This window comes from Pinus tabuliformis, chromosome 3_1 (genome assembly GCF_031772625.1).
Source record: "Pinus tabuliformis cultivar Carrire ecotype Pingquan chromosome 3_1, CPIR1, whole genome shotgun sequence".
Taxonomy (NCBI): Eukaryota; Viridiplantae; Streptophyta; class Pinopsida; order Pinales; family Pinaceae; genus Pinus; species Pinus tabuliformis.
This window is the reverse complement of record NC_142301.1, coordinates 342,912,185-342,933,022: the sequence shown is the minus strand read 5'-3', so window position 1 is coordinate 342,933,022 and position 20,838 is coordinate 342,912,185. Positions and strand designations below refer to the sequence as shown.

Here is a 20,838-nt window from a genome sequence, read left to right as displayed (position 1 = left end):
AATTGATGAAGTCATTTTTGATGAGGAATTAGTAACTACAACACTCAATGGTTTACCTGGATCATGGGACACTTCTGCAGCAGGAATATATGCTAGAAAAGAAGCTCCAAAATTGATGAACTATGGGCCAATTTTACTCAAGAAGAATCAAGGGTCATATCAAGAGGAGAGATTCAAAGATTTGATGAAGGTGATTCTCAAGCATATGCAACATGTTTCAAGAAAGGTGGAGGAAAAAAGAAGTTTATCTTCCAAAGAAGAGGTGGAGGAAGAAGAAATGAAAGAAGAAGACCAGAAGAAAGAGTATCTACCCCTCAAGGAAAGAGAGACATGTTAAAGGTTCAATGCTATCAATTGTATACCAGGCAAGGCTAAATGGTATACCTGAGAGAAAGCGGAGGAAAAAAATTCCTCACCTCATTTAGTAGAAGCCTGAGAGAAAGTGGAAAATAAAATTCCTCACCTCATTCAATAGAATCTTTTGGGGATAAAATCCTCCCAAAATGGGGAAGTGTTATCCAGATTGGATCATTATATTGTTTGTTATCCATCCTGATGCTTTTAAAGTGGAAAAGTTGGAGGAATCAACTCATAGGACCATTTTTACCGGCGGGACCCAATTTGGGGAATTGGGGTCTAAAACCTTTTGAGAGCATTTTGAGGCATCAAATGGCAATTTTTGGGGCCAAAACTTTGCCTCTTTAGCATTGTATCTTTTTTTCCTAGTCTACACACAAAAACCTTTCCAATGACGCAGGAATCACCTCATTCAAAGTCTGTATGTAGAAATTATGCCACTTAGAAGTTGACCTTCCCCGTTTTGACTACCATAATTGGAAAGGATGCTATGCCAACCCCCATTACTCATAGAAAAGGTGCTAGGCATGTGATCATGATGATGAAGACTAGAGAAGAGTCCATAATGTAACTCTAGTTAAGAGTTGGAGTCAAAGCTTACAACTAGTAGGCTATCGGGTTGTGTTATAACCAGGCCACTAGGAGGAAAAAGGGGTTCCATTCTTTTCGAGGGCATTTTGTCCATAGACTAGTAGAGTAGCATAAAGGGATAGGGTGAGAGCACACAGAGAGGATTTGTGCACTATAGTAGCCCACAGGCCATAGACCTTACTTCTTTGTACTCGCAACCATTTTCTATTTAGAGGAAGAGAGTAGAGCGACCTAACCTTCTAGTTGGGTTTTCTCCCGAAAGGGTTTCCCAGGCTATATCTTGTGTCAATTGTGGTTTGTAAGTTTTTATTTCGTTGTTCTCTATAATCTGCACAATTATAATTTGCATGCATACACAATAAATAATAATTTATAGATCCATAAATCTAAAGAGAAATAAAACCTCATAATGTAGATTTTGGATTTTTAAGTATAATTTATCAGATCCGTTGTGACAAACTATCCAATGGAATATCCATGGCATTTTACTAATAATATTAGTATCAGGGCATTTTTCTTTGGGTATATTGTAGATATTTTTAGATGATCTAGACTGGCTAAGCCAAAATTCATAAAACCCCGGTCATGACCAACAAATCTGTGAATAACCCTCGTGATCCTACAAAGGATAGGTTTTCGCGGTTGGAAGCACAAATTGCAAATGTAACTCGTAATGTGAATCTCCTCATGGTGGCCATGACTAATAAGCTCGGGCTATTCAAAGAAGATGGGGGTTCTAACGTAGAGGTCCGATTAGAGGGAAGATCAGGAGATCGGTAAGAAACAAAGAGGGAGCTGAAGAAAGAACCCAAAAAAGATTAACCCAGTTTGAATGTTGTGAACCATTCACAATGCTTATTCAAAATGTAAGCGAATGTTGATATCAAGCCGTATCAAGGTAAGATCAATGCTCTGAAGCTAAATCTCTAGTTGGTACAATTAGAAGGTTATTTTAATGTTCATCATATAAAGGAAGAACAAAACATTTGCACGAATAAAATTAGAGGGCCGTGCCCTGACCTACTGGGAAAGCCCCATGGAGACCTTGAGGTTGGAGGGAGATCCTCTAGTGACTCAGTGGGAGGACTTTAAAATCCTCATAAAGTCACAATTTTACCCTATTGGGTATGTAGAGGAATATAAACTAACTCAAACTAACTCTCTTGAGGTTTGAAATCCTTAATTTATACAATCATTAGAGAATAATTTGCCTTGATATGTGGGGCCGATTCCCCACAAAAAACCCAAAATTTAGGTTACTTTTTTCCTGGAGTGAACTACATAGGCAAACTCAAGATCCATTGTTGATATGGCCATGATAACTTGAGCAACCTTGTAGAAAATCCACGAAATTCTGCAACTGTTAATATGAACAATCTGAAAAACGAGTTCTTTTTCACATAGACACACACTCTCTACTTAATTTGCAGGGGAATAGGAACAAAAACAAATAGACAATCACCCAATTCAAGAACACAATTTTTTTAGTTAACCCAACTAGGAAAACCCTTTGCTTGCTTGAGAATTTTATTGATAGAAAATAAGCAACAGATCTCTTACAATACAATGTTGTTTCACTAGAAACCAATATGGTTTTCTTTGCTTGTACTAAGCTGAAACACTGCTTGCAAGACCCCTGATCTGTTTTCTAAACAACCTCTACCAATCTCTGCACAAGCTCCTCTTGCACAATATTCCTCTCACAAGCTCTCACACACACACAAACCTGTGCTCTCTATTGCTTTGTCTCACCAACTCGTGCTCACAAAACAATGAATATAACTGTACCTTTCGATCTCCTTATAAGCACTTCGAATTAGCTAATTTTGGCAAGTTCTATTTTTGGAACTCAAACTAGTGATTGATGAGTGATAAAATTGGCAACTAGGGCCAAACTCCATGTGGGTCATCTTATTTGTGGCAGCTGATATTTTTCTTGGATTCCTCTCGTCGAGAGGTGTAGGATTGATTGAAAGATCATCCGATTCCGACATGTATTCATGGAGATATGAATTTATTTTTGTTATTTGACAATATGTCAAGGTCGGCCAGCAACCAAATTACCCCAACTTATCCTCAACGTTGCATTATAAATAGAAGAGGTCTTCAAGTCATTTCACACACTCATCTCTTGTGATCTCTCTCTCCACTCGTTTGGGTTTTGGTGGAAAGAGAGGTCTAAAGGAAAGAGCCCTAATTGTAGCCCTATACGCAGTCCTAAAGGGAGGAGACATAACTGCAGGAAAATAGAAGGACCTGGCCGCAATCAAGAGGAGAAATCTACGCAGTCAAGGAGGCTTTTATATGCAGCAAGAGGAGGCTCTTCTACGCAGCAAGGGGAGGCTTTAATCTGTAGCCAAGAGGAGCCTCTATATGCTGTCTAAGGGAGCTTCAATACGTTGTCAAAGGAAGCCCTAAAAGAGCACTAGCCGCAGGTCTAGTAGAGACCTTAATCTGCAGTCAATTAAGAAGGCCTAACCAAGATCTAAAGGAGCCTTAATATGTTGTTAATAAAGGTCCTATGCGTTGCCTGAAGAAGCTCCCATACACAGCCTAAATAAGCCCTTATACGCAGTCATAAAGGAGCCCTAATCCACTATCAATGAAGCCCTAATTCACAACTATGTAAAGACCCTAAGACACAACACAGGTAGCCCTAGAACGCTGTTAGAAATTGTCTTATCTCAGCATTAAGATGCATGGATAGACATCGTGTTTGTTGTAGGTGACTGTGTGATAAAGGAAGCTGATATAGACATGCCTTAAGAACTGTTTGATAAGTCACAGTTATACAGTGAAGGAAAGTGTTGAAGTCTGCTCCTTAGATCAACATATGTATACAGTTGATTGCTTGAAAGTGCTGCTGCGTTAATGATGTTTATGTAACTATATGTGCTAGGCCATAGGTCATAACATCATAGCAAGGGTTTCTTAGAGCTGCTATTTTGTATTGTTTGGAGATTGTGAAGAAAGTTTAAGTCAACTTTAGGTGCCCTTATCAGATCAACCATCCTTCACAGTCAAGGGAGTTTAGGGCTGCATATTGTGCCCTAACCAGAATCGCTGGAGCAGCTAGCAATTGGAGGAATGTTGCATCGAGATATGCTACAACACTCTTAATGATTGAAGACTGTCATAATGATGTACTTCCTACCGTTGTCATAAAATCTCAGATTTGTGTATTTGTACTATCTCTCTCTGCTGAACTATTGAAGAATATAAGAAGAATTGATCAAGGGTTTCCCCACATTGGGGTTTGTCCCTGGCTGGTGCCACATCTTGTGTCCTCTTGTCTTGGTTTGTCTTCTACTGTTTATGTTTATGTTCTATCTGCACTTTACTATCATGCTGATGTGATTGCTAATCTGAATATTGACATTGGGCTAATATAAGAAGAATTGATCAAGGGTTTCCCCACATTGGGGTTTGTCCCTGACTGGTGCCACATCTTGTGTCCTCTTGTCTTGGTCTGTCTTCTACTGTTTATGTTTATGTTCTATCTGCACTTTACTATCATGCTGATGTGATTGCTAATTTAAATATTGACATTGGGCTAATATGAAAAATTGAAGTAAATTGCTCTAAGCATAGAACATACCTAAATTTAACATGGTATCAGAGCTGAGGTGAAGACAAAGCCCAAGCAAGAGTGAAAGAGCAATCACCGAAGACAGTTGGAAAGGACAAAAGGCTCAATGGGTTCCTCATCCCACTTCCTGGCTGAAGACAAGCTCTGTGAAAAGTCTGACTATCACGGATGGAAGATGTCTCTTGATCTGACATTGGAAGAACAAGAAGTGCTGGATTATGTGAAGGGTAAAATCCCTGAGCCTCCATCAAATGCACCGACTGCTACAAAGAACAAGTACACCAAGGGTGAAGTCAAAGTGAAGAAGATTATTAGAGATTCCATTGACAAGTGTCTGGTGGCCTACATCTCTGATCTAAACACCTCCAAGGAGATCTATGACAGATTGGTAAGCATGTTCAAGGTTAGTGATGCAAATCAAATTTTATTTCTCAAAAATAAGCTGAAGGATATTAAGAAGGGTAAAGACGAGGATATTCAATCCTACTTCTTAAGTATCACTGAGATCAAGAATGATCTTTTATCGATTGGAGAAATCATATCTAACAGGGAACTGACTATCACTACTCTTGGAGGGCTCCCATCCAAGTGATATATATTTAGAACCACTATTCTCAATAATGATCGAATTCCAGGGTTTGAAGAATTGATGTCGAGATGCATTCAAGAAGAAACCAAGATGGTGGAGCAAGAAATGCCTTCTAATAGAGGCAACCCTACTGCTTTCTCCACTCATGCCAAAAGGAGAAATAATGCAGGGTCTAAAGGTCACTTCAATGGAAACCCGGATCTAAGGGTGGAAGGAAAGGCAGATGTTTTGCTTGCAATAGGCTTGGCCACTATGCAAGGGAATGTCCAAATAGAAGGGACACATCACATGATGATGATCACAATCATTCCAGGGGCTACTTCAATGATCGAAGGAATGACAGGTACAACGGCAAAGGAAAAAGGAATGCAAGACATCAAGGAAATGGTCGACCCTCTAAGAAAGCAAGGAACTCTAGGTATGAAGAATCAAATGTTGTTTCTGATAAGCAAAAGGAGTATTATCTTATTTCGGCACTCTCCACTACCTCTCCTTCGGACACTTTGGGAAATTGGCTTATTGATAGTGGTGCTTCAAGGCACTTCACCAAATACAAGGAAGCTCTCTCTAATTTGATAGAGAAGGAGACAAACTTGGAGATTATTCTTGGAGACGATTACACCTATCCCATAAAGGGTGTAGGAAATGTTACCCTTCAATTGAATGAGGGTAACACGATTCATTTACAAGAAGTTATTTATGTACCTGATCTCAAGAAGAACCTGGTATCCATTTTGGCAATGGAAGACAAAGGTTACAAGGTGGCATTCATCGATGGAAAAGTACGTGTTTGAAAAGGAATTTTAAAGATGCCTTTACTCTTGGGTTCAGGGTTGGCACTTTGTATCAAGTTGCAGGAAGTCCATTGAGGACCATATTCTGTGACACATCTCTTCAATGGCACCGAAGGTCTGCCCATCTTCATTGTAAGGCCCTACCCGATGTGAGACAGATGGTGACAGGGATGCCTAAATTCAAAGAAGAGCATGAAGGTACATGTCTAAGATGTACCGAAGGAAAACTTACAAGGGGACCATTCCCCTCATGTAATAGCAAGATCATAGATGTGGAACAACCTGAGGGGTTTGAGATTCATGATCGGGAATCTCATTTATATAGGTTGAAGAAAGCTCTATATGATTTAAAGCAAGCACCTTAGGCTTGCTATAAGAAGATTGATAGCTGTCTGATGAAGCTGAGATTCACTAGGAGTGAAGCCGATCCAAACCATTGCTTTAAGGTTATGGATGATAGACCTCTCATACTGGTACTTTATGTGGACGACCTCTTTTTGACAGGTATAGACCCTCTCATTTACAAAAGTAAGAGGGAGTTGGATTCCGAATTTGGAATGGTGGACTGCAAGCTTGTGACTACCCCAATGGAGCTACACAAGAAGTTATGCGGTAGTGTTGCCAGACCTGAATTGGGAAATGCCTCTGAGTTTCGTCAAATTACAGGAGCATTGATGTTCTTGGTGAACTTCCGTCCGGATATATGTTTTGCAGTTAGCATGTTGAGCCAATATATGGTTAAGCCTCATCATATTCATTGGATTGATGCCAAGAACCTTCTGAGATATCTTCGAGGCACAATCACTCATGGACTGAGATTCACTGTCGGAATTGTGAGGCTGCATTGTTATTCTGATGCTGTTTGGGCAAGTAGTGTGGTGGATCGCAAGAGCACTTCTGGTTGCAGCTTCTCGTTGGATTCTGCTTTGATATCTTGGATGAGCAGGAAGCAGAAGTTGGTTGCTTTGAGCACCGCTAAGGCCGGATACATAGTTGCGAGTATGGCCTCGTGTGAAGCTGTTTGGTTGGAGAAGCCATTCAGTGAGCTGTCTGGACACGTGTTGCATACCACCATGATCCTATGTGACAACCAGAGTGGGATTCGATTATCGGAGAATCCCGTATTTCATGATCACTCCAAGCACATAGACATCAGGTACCACTTTATCCGAGATATGGTACAACGAGGAGCAATAAGGCTCCATCACATTGGGATTGATGTGTAGGTCGCCGATATTCTGACAAAGCCCCAGGGAAAGGTCAAATTCTTGACTTTCTGAGAACGACTAGGAGTTGTGGAGAGACCCTCTCCTGAGGGTCCTGTATGATATGGATATTGAGCTCTGGGAGCTCTGAGGGGCTTGGGGTACTTCTTGGAGCGATGAGCAACCATAGGGTGAGTGGTTCAACCTTCCCCTAGTGGTCTGCTATGTAGGCAGGATGAGTGGTTCATCCTTCTCCTGCTGAGACACAATCATAGGGTGAGTGGTTCAGCCTTCCCCTAGTGATTTGTTGTGTACAGGGTGAGTGGTTCAGCCTTCCCCTGGGATACCCCATGGCGACATGTAGGCAGGATGAGTGGTTCATCCTTCTCCTGCTAAGACATCCTACCCATGCAGTCTGGGACTCATGGGAAGTACCTCTCATCTGGCCAATGAGTAGGGAAATGAGGATAGGGACCATAGTACTACCGATGGACGCATCGTGTACTACCGTACTCCCTATGCTAGGATGATATTGATCTGGGATCAATTGGAACTGACTTCGGGTCAGTAAGAGTGGTATGAGACACTCTCTTTATTTGGAATTGATTTCGGATCAGTAAGAGTGGTATGAAACACTCTCTTTCATCTGGGACTGACTTCGGGTTAGTAGAGAATGGTATGATACATTCTCTATCACTTCTTCTTCATAGTTCAGCAGAGCAGTGCAAGGCATTGCATTGATGGTAGAGATAGTACAGATTGACAGATGGATTAGCAGATGGAGTTCTCCCTAGTTGAGAGGGAGTGTTAAAATGGGAAACTAGGGCCAAACTCCATGTGGGTCATCTTATTTATGGCAGTTGATATTATTCTTGGATTCCTCTCATTGAGAGGTGTAGGATTGATCTAAAGATCATCTGATTCTGACATGTATTCATGGAGATATGAATTTATTTATGTTATTTGACAATTTGTCAAGGTCGGCCAACAATCAAATTACCCAAACTTATCCTCAACGTTGCATTATAAATAGAAGAGGTCTTCAAGTCATTTCACACACTCATCTCTTGTGATCTCTCTCTCCACTCATTTGGGTTTTGGTGGAAAGAGAGGTCTAAAGGAAGGAGCCCTAATTGCAGCCCTATACGCAGTCCTAAAGGGAGGAGATATAGCTGCAGGAAAAGAGAAGGATCTAGCCGCAGTCAAGAGGATAAATCTACGCAGTCAAGGAGGCTTTTATATGCAGCAAGAGGAGGCTCTTCTATGCAGCAAGGGGAGGCTTTAATCCGTAGCCAAGAGGAGTTTCTATACGCTGTCTAACGGAGCTTCAATACGCTGTCAAAGGAAGCCCTAAACGAGCCCTAGCCGTAGGTCCAGAAGAGATCTTAATTCGTTGTTAAAGGAAGCCCTAAAGAGCCCTAGCCGTAGATCTAGAAGAGACCTTAAGCCGCAGTCAATTAAGAAGGCCTAACCAAGATCTAAAGGAGCCTTAATAATAAATATGCTGTTAATAAAGGTCCTATACGCCGCCTGAAGAAGCTCCTATACACAACCTAAAGAAGCCCTTATACGCAGTCATAAAGGAGCCCTAATCCACTGTCAATGGAGTCCTAATTCACAGCTATGTAAAGACCCTAAGACGCAGCATAGGTAGCCCTAGAACGCTACTAGAAATTGTCTTATCTTAGCATTAAGATGCATGGATAGACATCGTGTTTGCTGTAGGTGACTGTGTGATAAAGGAAGCTGATATAGACATGCCTTAAGAACTGTTTGATAAGCCACAGTTATACAGTGAAGGAAAGTGTTGAAGTCTGCTCCTTAGATCAGCATATGTATACAGTTGATTGCTTGAAAGCGCTGGTGCGTTAACGATGTTTATGTAACTGTTTTGAGGACATTTACTTTAGAGTTGCTATGTGCTAGGCCATAGGTCATAACATCATAGCAAGGGTTTCTTAGTGCTGCTCTTTTGGACTATTTGGAGATTGTGAAGGAAGTTTGAGTCAACTTTAGGTGCCCTTATCAGATCAACCATCCTTCACAGTCAAGGGAGCTTAGGGCTGCATATTGTGCCCTAACCAGAATTGCTGGAGCAGCTAGCAATTGGAGGAATGTTGCATTGAGATATGCTACAACACTCTTAATGATTGAAGACTGTCATAATGATGTACTTCCTACCGCTGTCATAAAATCTCAAATTTGTGTATTTGTACTATCTCTCTCTTTGCTGAACTATTGAAGAATATAAGAAGAATTGATCAAGAGTTTCCCCACATTGGAGTTTGTCCCTGGCTGGTGCCACATCTTGTGTCCTCTTGTCTTGGCTTGTCTTCTACTATTTATGTTTATGTTCTATCTGCACTTTACTATCATGCTGATGCGATTGCTAATCTGAATATTGACATTGGGCTAATATGAAAAATTGAAGTAAATTGCTCTAAGCATAGAACAGACCTAAGTTTAACAATGAGTTAACTAACTCATGCAACTTGTCCTACCTCAAATTAGAAGTTGAGACTCACTCGTTTGTCTTTTTCCAAAAATAACTTGAACTAGAAGACAACAAATTGAGCCTTCTATTTCCACACATAAGTCAAACTGCGTCATGCATTGTCCTAACTTATAGGAATTGGTTCCTAACTTATAGGAACTCATGCATGCTAAGGAAAACTCATTGTGGTTCCTTTGATTAAGGCACAAATCAAGGACCCCTTTCTCGTTATTATTTTCAACAAACCTTACTTCATATGTTGATAGTCTTGAGAACAGGATCCTTATTTACTTGCAAAGGTGTTGGTGAAGGATTCCTTGCATCATACTGTCGAATCAACATACTCCTAATGTCAAAGACCACAAAAACACAAGCATGATCGTATTATGTGAGTAGCTTACTTGACATCATGGTTTAACATGTAAAATATAAAAAATGCATATTAACAAGGTCAAATATATATGTTTTAGGTAGAAAGAGGACTATAAATGGGCACTCAAAATGCTCATTACCAAGGTCCATTAGTCAATGACCCAAAGAGTTGATTTTTTAGCCTCTTGTTTATTTGTGGGCTTTGTCTAAATGTTCCTCATTCTTGGAATGTCAAATGACCCCAATAATTAGTTGTTGAAGCCTTTGAGGATACCCTAGCTCCAAATGTGCAAGCAAAGGCTTTTTGGGTCCCTTTTCTCCTGTCTTGTGGTAGGTGATCATTGGCCCTGAGGCTTCAGGTGCTTCCTTCAATCCTCTTACATTCCCTTTAGTTGGAGTTGAGGGCAAAGCTATCATTCTCCCCTTTTTTCCATACTCCAAGCTTCACAATGCCTTGGCTTTGCATAGCTTTGGTTCACATTCTTTTAGTTGCGAGGATGGACGTATCATTCCTCCTTTGCCATATTCCAATTCCTTGCCTCTTTCATGGCCAATTGCCATATTCCAATCCCTTGCCTTGTCTTGCCTCTGTCAAAGCTGATTGCTATTGGGGTGGAGGGTAGAGAACAAAAATATCCCTCCCACTTTTCCATAGTCTAAGGTCCTTAACCGTGGCTTGCATGATTTATATGATATTGGTTAAGGTGGGAAGGCATAGGGAAGAAGTTACACTTCTCCTCTAACTTCATCCAAGCTCCACATTACATTTACTTTGTCTTCAAAAGGCTTAGCACAAGGCTTCAACTAAGATTTGAAAAGAAGCTTAGGCCGAGATTTAATAACAAGCTCGAGACTTAATTTGACTCTTTGGGAGAAAACTCATTGTTGAGTACTTAGCCATTTCACTTTCTTATACATTCAAATCATGCCCTCTTAATGGGAGGGTTTTGGCCCGCAAAAGCTATTAGGGAGAGATAAAGAAACAATTTTACAACTTTGGTTCTCTCATACCACTTAACTCTCCTTGGGTTTTGGCATTTGATTTGCCATTATTCTTGTTGTCCTCTGTGAGTATCTTGCAATTTCTTCCGCGAAACCATATCATGCTCCATTTCCCAATCTTTGTTTGTAGGTAGAACTTGTTCTTTGTTTTCTCCATCTAGTAAGGTTGGTTCGTTTTCACATGGATTCCCACTTTTACGAAGGTATTTTCAATTTAAACACGTTATTGTTGACTTGTTTAGTGATTTTGAGTGGTTTGTATCTCAAAGGCTTCAACTTTTGGGTTATCCTTTGTATCCACTCTTTTTACTAAGATAGAGCCAAACTTGGTTCTCAACACAATTTTTTTTATTAGCCCTATGTTTGTCATGGTGAAGCTTGTACTTCTTTTTACTCTTCTTGAGATGCTCGTGTACTTTCAGATGAATTTGCATGATCTCTATGAATTTGTTTGTTGTATTTTCCTCTTCATGCATTCACTGTTCATTCTTCTTCAAGAGTCCATAAACAACATCAAAAGGAGAAGGTGGCAGGTAATTGTAAGAAGATTCAAAGGGAGATTTTTGGGTGGAAGAATGCATTTCTAATATGAAAGTTCTTGTTAAATATTTGACAAATTGAAAATTCTTATGACCATACTTGATTGTTTCTTGTTATTAGCAATATCAATTAGCTAAATCCAAATTTTACATCTTGAAACTAAGTATTTGTCTTCCATGCTTTCCTATAACTAATGTATACAATTGGTTTTGTTCTCCTAAAAGGGGAGTAGTAAGAGTCTAGTAGAGAAGCAAACATTTTGACCAATTGGCTAACTAATTAGACAATTAAAGGACATGAATCAAAACTAAGTCACATGAATTGGCTTGGAAACAATCACTAAGAGGAAACGGGGTTCATGGTGACTTGGTCATGCATTAGTGGAGAGTACTTTTAGTTGTCAAACTACTAGTTTTTGAAGATACTTTGGAAGTGTTTGCACCATGTTTGGGGGTGTTTCAAATGATGTATGGTGCATGGAGTATGGCTGACCCTTGGTTGTTCTGTGATGGATATGCACATATGAAGGTGGATTGCTAGATCTAGTATGTTATGTGGATTTCCTCCTTTAAGTGTTGGATACCTTTAGATAACTTGGTGATATTCTTCATACTAGCCACATGATTGGTTGCTTGTGAGGATTCCTTTCATTGGAGAAAGATTTTTGGAGGGCGTTGAGCCCTCGATGGCACGAGCACACTTGGATTGCTTACATGGAGGTATGGGCTTGACTTATGATGGCTCGGGTTGATGGAACGATCATGTAGATGGAGTGGAATTAGAGGAGCTTATGGCTTGCGAGGAACATTGGAGCATTGGAGGCTTGTGGAGGAGGATTGTTGGACACATTTTGTGGAGCATTCATGCCTCAGAGCCTTGCTTGTTGATGACATCACCTTGGAGTTTGACACATGTCTGTTTGGAGTGTGGTGCTTCATGTGTGGATGTACTTGTGTAGAGTGGATTGCTTTTAGTGGACTAGGACCACTAGACATTGTTGGCCTCCCTTACCTCTCATATAAATGAGGATGGAGACTATCTTTTTTATTTATTCATTCACTTACTTGTAAGAGAGATGTGAGGAGTGGAGCACACCTCTCTCTCAATCCTTTCTCTTTTTTATTGTATTCTCTCTTTGTCTTGGAGTGCTAGGGTTTTAGGAGAATTCAAGGGAAATTCTAGGGTTAGGGTTTCACCCTAAGGAGGCAAATAAGATCGGGGTTTGGGAAAACCCTATGTGAGGAGAAGTGTTGCTCTTTTAACTCTTGTGAGAGAAGAAGACTAGGATTTTGTGGCATAAGGAAACCCTAATATTATATATATGCTTGTTGAGGAGGAGAAGAGAAGGAGACACCTTGCATGTGTTGGAGACAAAGTGTTGAAGTCAAGGAAGACTTGCTTGTGTTAATGCTTGTTTGTAGGAGATCTTTGGTGGTAGTTAGCATTTTCTTGTTGTTTCCTAGCTAAGGTTTTGGAGAACTTGTATCAACTTGTGATAAGCTGAGTATACACATGTAGTTCGTCGCTACCATATATATATATATATATATATATATATAAAGTTTTCAGCTGTCCAAAATTGTGTAATTGCAGATTTGATTTTCAACTTGCATTGTCTTCTTGATTGGGTAATTTACAATACTTACTGTTCATGTTGATTTGACATAACATAGGGTTGAAAGTGTTAAGTAGTTTAACATATATCTTGAAGATAATAGAGCAGATTTATTGTTGTAAATCTGCAATAATTAAAGTACTTTCATATCTGGTTTATGCTTGGAAAACTGTGCCCTAAGGGCGGGAACTTCATATGTTTGATATTTTTTCTCTTGGGCCACCTAGTGTGTTTCTTTGAAGTGAGGTGAATTGTCTGCTGTTTGTTACTGTAAATTAATATTTCAGATCAGCCTTTAAGGCTGAAGGTCACAGGGACCAGATCCATGAAACCTCCTTGTGAGGTGAAATTTCTGAATTTGCAATAAATTACAGATTTTCAAAATTTCTACGCAAACAAGGATTTGAATACCAAGGAGAATAATGTGTGTGGACTCTGGAGGACTTTTACCTTTTCAACATAAATTTAGCCATCCATGTTAACCTTTTTTTTCAATTAATGACAAGAATGTATTTCATCACGTGAAAATTCATATGTATGCATCTATTGAATTTTCTTTCTGAATTCCTTCAAAGTTATTTTCCTGGTGACTCCTTTTTCATTATTTAATTTATCTGGATCCTTTATATAGTCTATTTTATGTGAGCCTTAAGACATGTTATATTGTGATCATTGTGCACATTATTTAGAGCATGTGAGGTCACTAGATTTAGAAGATGTCAGTTGCACTTTTAAGTTTTATGTTTTGATGTTATTAATGCGAAATCAACTAAAGTTTTTGGTAACCACAACGCTGTAGAAACATAATGGATCACATAATTATTATTGTTTTTGGCTTTCATTCTCAGCAGGATTGGTGTTCATCTGAGCACAGAACTTCTAATTTTTCATTTAGTGCATTTAATGTGTATCCTATGATCACCTATTATATTTTCTTCCTTGTGTCTTTTCAATCAATGTACCTGCTCCATTAATCCATGGTTGACATTGAGATTGGTTCAAAGGGATTTTTTCTGTTGTAAATGTATATCACTTCATTTCTTTTTACAACAGCTTCCCACAAAGTTACCTGGGTTCAACTTTTGTGACTTTTTTAAATAGAAATATGCAAAGTCAAAATTAGATTGAAGTGCTCTGCTCTTCTGATGGAAAATGTTATAACTATTGTCTAACATTTGGTGTGTGTGATATTTCTTAATTTTAGGGAGAGGTGGTGTAACTCATAATACGCTAGATGATATACACAACCATTGGAAACGTGGAGAAGCTATAAGAATAAAGTGCTTAGGTGTACCAACAATTGACATGGACAACATTTGTTTTCACCTTGAGGTAGATATGTTTTTCACTTGTATTTACTACTAAAATTTTAGGAACCTCAATAGTAAGATTTAAATGAATACCAATGTAGAGATGTGTGTCTAGGTGTTGTTCTTAAACAGTTGTGATTATGAAGCGAGTCAATATATTTATTTATTTCTCTTTTTATAAAATTTTCTGCAGATGAATGCAAGGATATTGAGCTACATTATCCGCCTGTAAATAGTTGTGTGTTTTTGAATGCTGTTCACGGCCTTGCAAGGTGTGAAAGTGTTTCAAGTAGATGCTTTGTTTTACTTGTTTATCTCCCCCGACCTTGTCAAATAATTCTAAGATTTGAACAATGCTTGCCATGACACCCATTCCAATGGCAGTGAAATGCTTTTCTTCACTTATTTATAACATGTTTCAAATTGTTGAATAAGTCTTTGCAATCACAAAATTGGGAGTGTGTGCACCACATAAAACCTTGTAGGAAATCTTGACGGATACTTTACCACATTTGTGAATTTCATCCATAGTAAATGTGTTTTTTTTTTTCCACAGAAAAAAGCGAACCATCTATTAAGAATAATAGGTAGTTACACAGCAAATGCAACGCATTGCAAGAGGACTCGTTCTTTGCCATGAGGCAGGGGAAAGAACAGAGTCGCTGCTGAAATAAAAAGAGATCAGCACCGTCAAGCGCACCCGGGATGCTATGAACCAGCGCAGAAGACCCCATATGTTTACATTCAGATTGGTGAAGTCGTGCGCCGAAAAGAGCCAAAAGAAGAGAGGCATATAGCCTGTCAAATAACACGCCTCTCTGTGGCCCGAGGAAAGGCAGACCGACGAAGAGTATTTCCCATGCATAAAAAATCAAAGATTTCGCACAGGGAAGGAGCACCCATCGTCCAGGCAGAAATCCTGCGTAAACACGACCAGGATTCTGGAATCCATAGTAAATGTGTTGACATAGACTATTGTTGCTAATTCAAGGGTATCCAAATTGTACGTTAAATGCCCAAAAACATTGGTGACTATGCTCCATATTTATAGCATGTGCAATTGCATAATAGATTTCCTTTGTAGTTCATAATCTGCCCTTCGCTTGTGACATGAAGGAGAAAGCCATTTCACAAATTCTTTTTATCAACCACTATTACATTCCTCACACCTTGGGGATGCCCTCTACACATGATATAAAGGAGAAAGCCTATTTCACAAATCCTTTTTATCAACCATTGCTACACTGGGACTAGACCTCACACCTTGAGGATGCATTGTGGAGATACCCTTCCGTCCTGAGGACATTTCTACTAGTGTATGGGACATTTAAGTAACAACCCAAACTTCTCATTTGATGTTTTTGAATAATCCTAGTATGTATTGATTTTGATGTACCTGGGAGTCCCTTGACTTGTTTATGGTCATTCATTGAACATTTAAAAGAATTATATTCTCTTTTGTTCTCTTATCTTACTTGAACATCTTGAGATGTTTGAGTGCCCCTCTCCAAATGAAGGCTTCCTAGGCACTAAAGATGAAAGAGAGAAAATTTCAAACTTGCATAACATATTCAATTTTTTATTTTGTTTACTATTCTAACACTTACACACATGACATGTCCCATAGAGGAGGAGGGTGAGGTTGAGCAAGGACACATATTCATCCCACAATCAATTAATCATTTTGTTAGGAGGATGGCTACTACCGTATGGACATCATCATTGGCATAAGGTTCAAGGTATATTGGGTTTAATATGTTGTCATGTACTAGACCTCACAACCAATGTGAGATAACACACAAGAGGAGAGGAGATTTTAAAGTCATGAAAACTATTCTTAGACATGAGACATGATGTATTTCACTGTTTATCATCTTATTTATTAGTTTATTATTCATATATGAACCTACATAACTTGTCACATAGATGAGGGGTAGGTAAAGCAATCACACATATTCAATTTGCAACATCAACCATTATGTCATTAGGAGGGCCACTAGCTCCATGAATAACCTAGTGGCATAAGGATTGTGATATATTGGGACTTATATGTTGTCATTGTTAAATTTGGCAGCTAGGGTGAAATTCCCTAGCCCTCAATTGATCTTCAAAATATTAACTTTAAGACAAATTTAATTGATTGAGAAGAAAAATATTTAATTTTTCAAAGTCGACCTTGGAGGGGAAAAAATAAATAAATATTTGAAATTTAAAAATTAAGGTCGGCTTCTTTCAAGGGTCTTGACCCTTCGACATGTTGAATCAATTATAAATACCCTAGTGTGTTAGTCTCCAGGGCATGATTTGATCATCTCTCTGCAATTATTGCTTGGTCTGAAACTTCGCATGGTATAGGTCGATTTGCACTTCGGATGGCTAAAGGACCTCAAGACGTCTTCTCTCACAGTTTGTTCTCAGCTACAGGATCTCACTTCTAACTTTCTAAGGCATCACTGTAAAGGAAAATGATATGGTTCGTAACTTCGTATAGCACATAGACACAGTTCGTATGGCACATAGACACAGTTCAGAAAAGTAATTTTCGAATGGCACAGTTCTGTCTGAGATTTTTGGTGGATCATCTAAGGTTCTGAGGCTCCAAGGTAAGGTGCGAGTATTGACTTCTCTGTAATGCGAGGACTATCTTATCTACAGTGTGAGCTTTGTCTTCTTTGTGGTGCAGATGGACACCTTTCTGTGGTGCAGACATATCCTCTCTATTTCGGCTTAGAACTCACTTTTTGATATGACATATCTGTATGGTTGCATCTCTGTTGTGTATTGTCACACCACATTTCTGTTTATGTATGGTCTTTGCATCTTTGTTCTATGTATATGGCTATGATCATCATATGATATGGTTCTGTCTTATTATGGTTTGGTTCGTCTTCATCATGCACAATTATTCAAGTTTGAATGGCATCTCTGCTATATACATATTCACAATAGTATGGCAAGTCCTGGATATGAATATGGTTACGTTCCTCAATATTATATGTTATACACAACATCGATTCTATGCATAGTTAGCTTGGCAGTATCTCACAGTTATATCAAGGCATCTTTGCAATATAATTGTCATCATATGTATGGGTTCTTGAAGTTACATATATGATTTGTCTACAAGTAATGCATGGTTCCTCTGCAGTGTTTGGCATCTCAGCACCACAGTTATGGATGGCTTTACAGTATTACAATTGTATAGCATCACAATTATGTATGGTATCCCTAGTTGTTCATCGCAGTTCAGTTGTAGTTATGACATCATTGACATCACAGTCACAGTTGCTTGACATCTCAATTGCATCTCAGAGCAGTTTTTGATTGACAACCTATGTATATGCAACGCAAGAAGTATGGATGGTCAAAAATATGTATGAAGTCTCGTTCCTTTGCTTTATATGTTGCAACCCTTGGCATCACAGTTTTCAGAGCAGTCATGGTATTTATATATTGATACCCAAATATCATTATAGTCATCAGAGTAGTGATGGTATTTGGCAACCCTATGGCAAGCACTGTGTAGCAGTATTCATAAGGAGACTTGTTCACAATCGAAGTTGTGAACAAGTCATGTATAGGCCTCAGATAGCCAGATGACATTTGTACCTTGTTTTTCTTTGTTGAACTTTCAATGACAATCTAATAGAAGAAGAATAAGTTGGAAGGGTTATCCCCCTTGTGGGTTTTTGCCCTGGTCTCCGACCAAATTTTGGTGTCCCTTGTGCATCCATTTCTTCTTAAGTTCTTTTATGTTCCATTGCTATGATAATGTCATTGTTCTTTCTATATAATTGCTAGTGATGTTTAAATGATATGGGTGAATATAATATGGAAATGATATAAATGCAATTATCAAAGAGATCAATGGAGCCCTAAGAAAATTAACAGTCGTGGACTAGACATCACAGTCAATGTGGGATAGCGCATAGGAGGAGAGGGGATGTTAAATTCACAGAAACTACTCCAGGACACTAAACAAATAATAGTCAACAATTTATTACTTTGTTTTTTATTCATTGTTTATTAGACACACCCACCTACTCATGCAACATGTCTCATTAAGGAAGGTGAGGTTGAGCAAGCACACATGCATTTGCAACCATTCAACAATTATGTTACTAGGAGGGTCACTACCTGTATGGACACTCCTTTTGGCTTAAGGATCATGATATGTTGGGACTTATATGATGTTGTAGAGCATTCTTCTCGACCAAAGTGAGATAACACACTAGGGGAGAGGATATTTGTAATGAATATAAAATACATGAAAAAACATTAATAATATTAATTAAATAATCTAAAAGACACATAAGTACACAATCCTTCACATTAATGACTAGTCAATGCTTATATAAGTATATCATCATGAAGTTCTTTGTATTTATCTATCTATTCATTCATTCGTAATCAATATTAGATTTCTCATTGTTAGAGTATGAACTAAAATTATTCATTCCATTGGTGTTAGAGTTGTTAAATTTCCAATACCAACCCAGATTTATTTATACCTCAACAAATATTTATTACCAGAAAATTATTTTATTACTTCATATAAAATTTTGAATCGCTGGAAAATAAAATCACTGGTATTTAACTTCTGAAAAACTAATTTGCAGTGGAAGAAATCTTATTGAGGGCTGACTTGGTACTTGGAGGTCTCATTTTTATCTGATTTTATAAGAGGAGGATTGTTTGGGTTTTCCCCAATTGTAGGGGTTTGCCCTGGCTTAAAACCTATAACTTGTGTTTTTTGTGTCTTTGTGATCTTCATGTTTTGGTAATTGCTTGATGAAGAAGTAAATCTAAGTAATAAAAAGCCAACAAATATCACAAGTAATTATCAAGTAAGGAGAATCAACATTAATCTACAAATACCTTGATTTTCCAACATCGTATCATAGCTAAGGTCTGTAAAAGGAAAATTGAAGATCACTTATTGTTGGCTTAGTCTTGGAAGTTTAAAACCATCCATCAAGGAGATCAAAGTATTAAAGGTTAAAGGAATATACACTATTGGCTTGTCTAAAGACCAATGAAACGGGAATCGTCGACTTTCCCAATTACTCACGAGTATTAATCTGCTCGCTTGCCAAAAGAGCCGACTCAAAACTCTGCGAGTCAAACTCGGTTCTCGTGATCAACGTGACTTTGACTCGCAAGTCACCGAGTTTTACCGATTACGCCGACTTTCCCGATTTATGGTTGTTGACTCCGTGATCATGGATTTAATTTTAGGTTTGGTTGTTGGCAAGCATGGGTTTAGTTTTAGGTTTTATACGTCAGCGTCTGTCGATTTGTTTTTTTTTAAAACAACCGTTATCCACTGTTCGCTGTCACACAGTCTATTGAAAGTTTGAAACACGGTTATTGTCACAGTCCGTTGAAACGCAATTGTTGTCACATAGTCCGCTGAATCTTGGTCGATTTGCTTTTTTTAAAACAACCACTGTCACACAATCCGCTGTTACACAGTGAACCCGATATGTCATTATCTGATTTGTCACACAATCGACCTGATATCTCATTGTCCGTTAGCCAAACGACTCCTCCAGTCGTTGTTGCTGTCCATCAAGACGACTCTAGGAACGAGGACGACTCTAGCTGCTGTTCACCAAGACGACTCCAACCGTTGGTCACAGTCACATTGCACAGTGTATCACAATTTTGTATCATTGTTCAAGGTCGATGTCGCCTTTAGTTTTAAACTTTTGTATACTCGTAAACCAAAACTAGTTAATTCGAGTACTGTTTTTAAACTTTAAACTTAATTCAAGATGTTGTCTGACAAATTTGTATTTTACAGTTTACAGTTTACCACACAACATAACACAACATAATAAAGTTGTAGCCCTCTGACTAGAATTTATTGAATTGCTTGAGAATACAAGCAATTTTAAATTTTAAATTTTTTATTACTTCATATAAAATTTTGAATCGCTGGAAAATAAAATCACTGGTATTTAACTTCTGAAAAACTAATTTGCAGTGGAAGAAATCTTATTGAGGGCTGACTTGGTACTTGGAGGTCTCATTTTTATCTGATTTTATAAGAGGAGGATTGTTTGGGTTTTCCCCAATTGTAGGGGTTTTCCCTGGCTTAAAACCTATAACTTGTGTTTTTTGTGTCTTTGTGATCTTCATGTTTTGGTAATTGCTTGATGAAGAAGTAAATCTAAGTAATAAAAAGCCAACAAATATCACAAGTAATTATCAAGTAAGGAGAATCAACATTAATCTACAAATACCTTGATTTTCCAACATCGTATCATAGCTAAGGTCTGTAAAAGGAAAATTGAAGATCACTTATTGTTGGCTTAGTCTTGGAAGTTTAAAACCATCCATCAAGGAGATCAAAGTATTAAAGGTTAAAGGAATAT

At 38.5% G+C, this 20,838-nt stretch overlaps 1 protein-coding gene across 1 annotated transcript in view; it reads left to right on the top strand.

Annotated features, from left to right (window-relative positions):
- The window catches only part of LOC149187128 (RNA-binding CRS1 / YhbY (CRM) domain-containing protein), a 42,330-nt gene that overhangs the window by 4,083 nt on the left and 17,409 nt on the right, over window positions 1–20,838 (top strand). Inside the window, exon 2 of the mRNA XM_089411291.1 lies at window positions 14,353–14,480. Within this exon, the coding sequence (XP_089267417.1) occupies window positions 14,353–14,480 (128 nt within the window). The remainder of the gene's footprint in view (window positions 1–14,352; window positions 14,481–20,838) is intronic.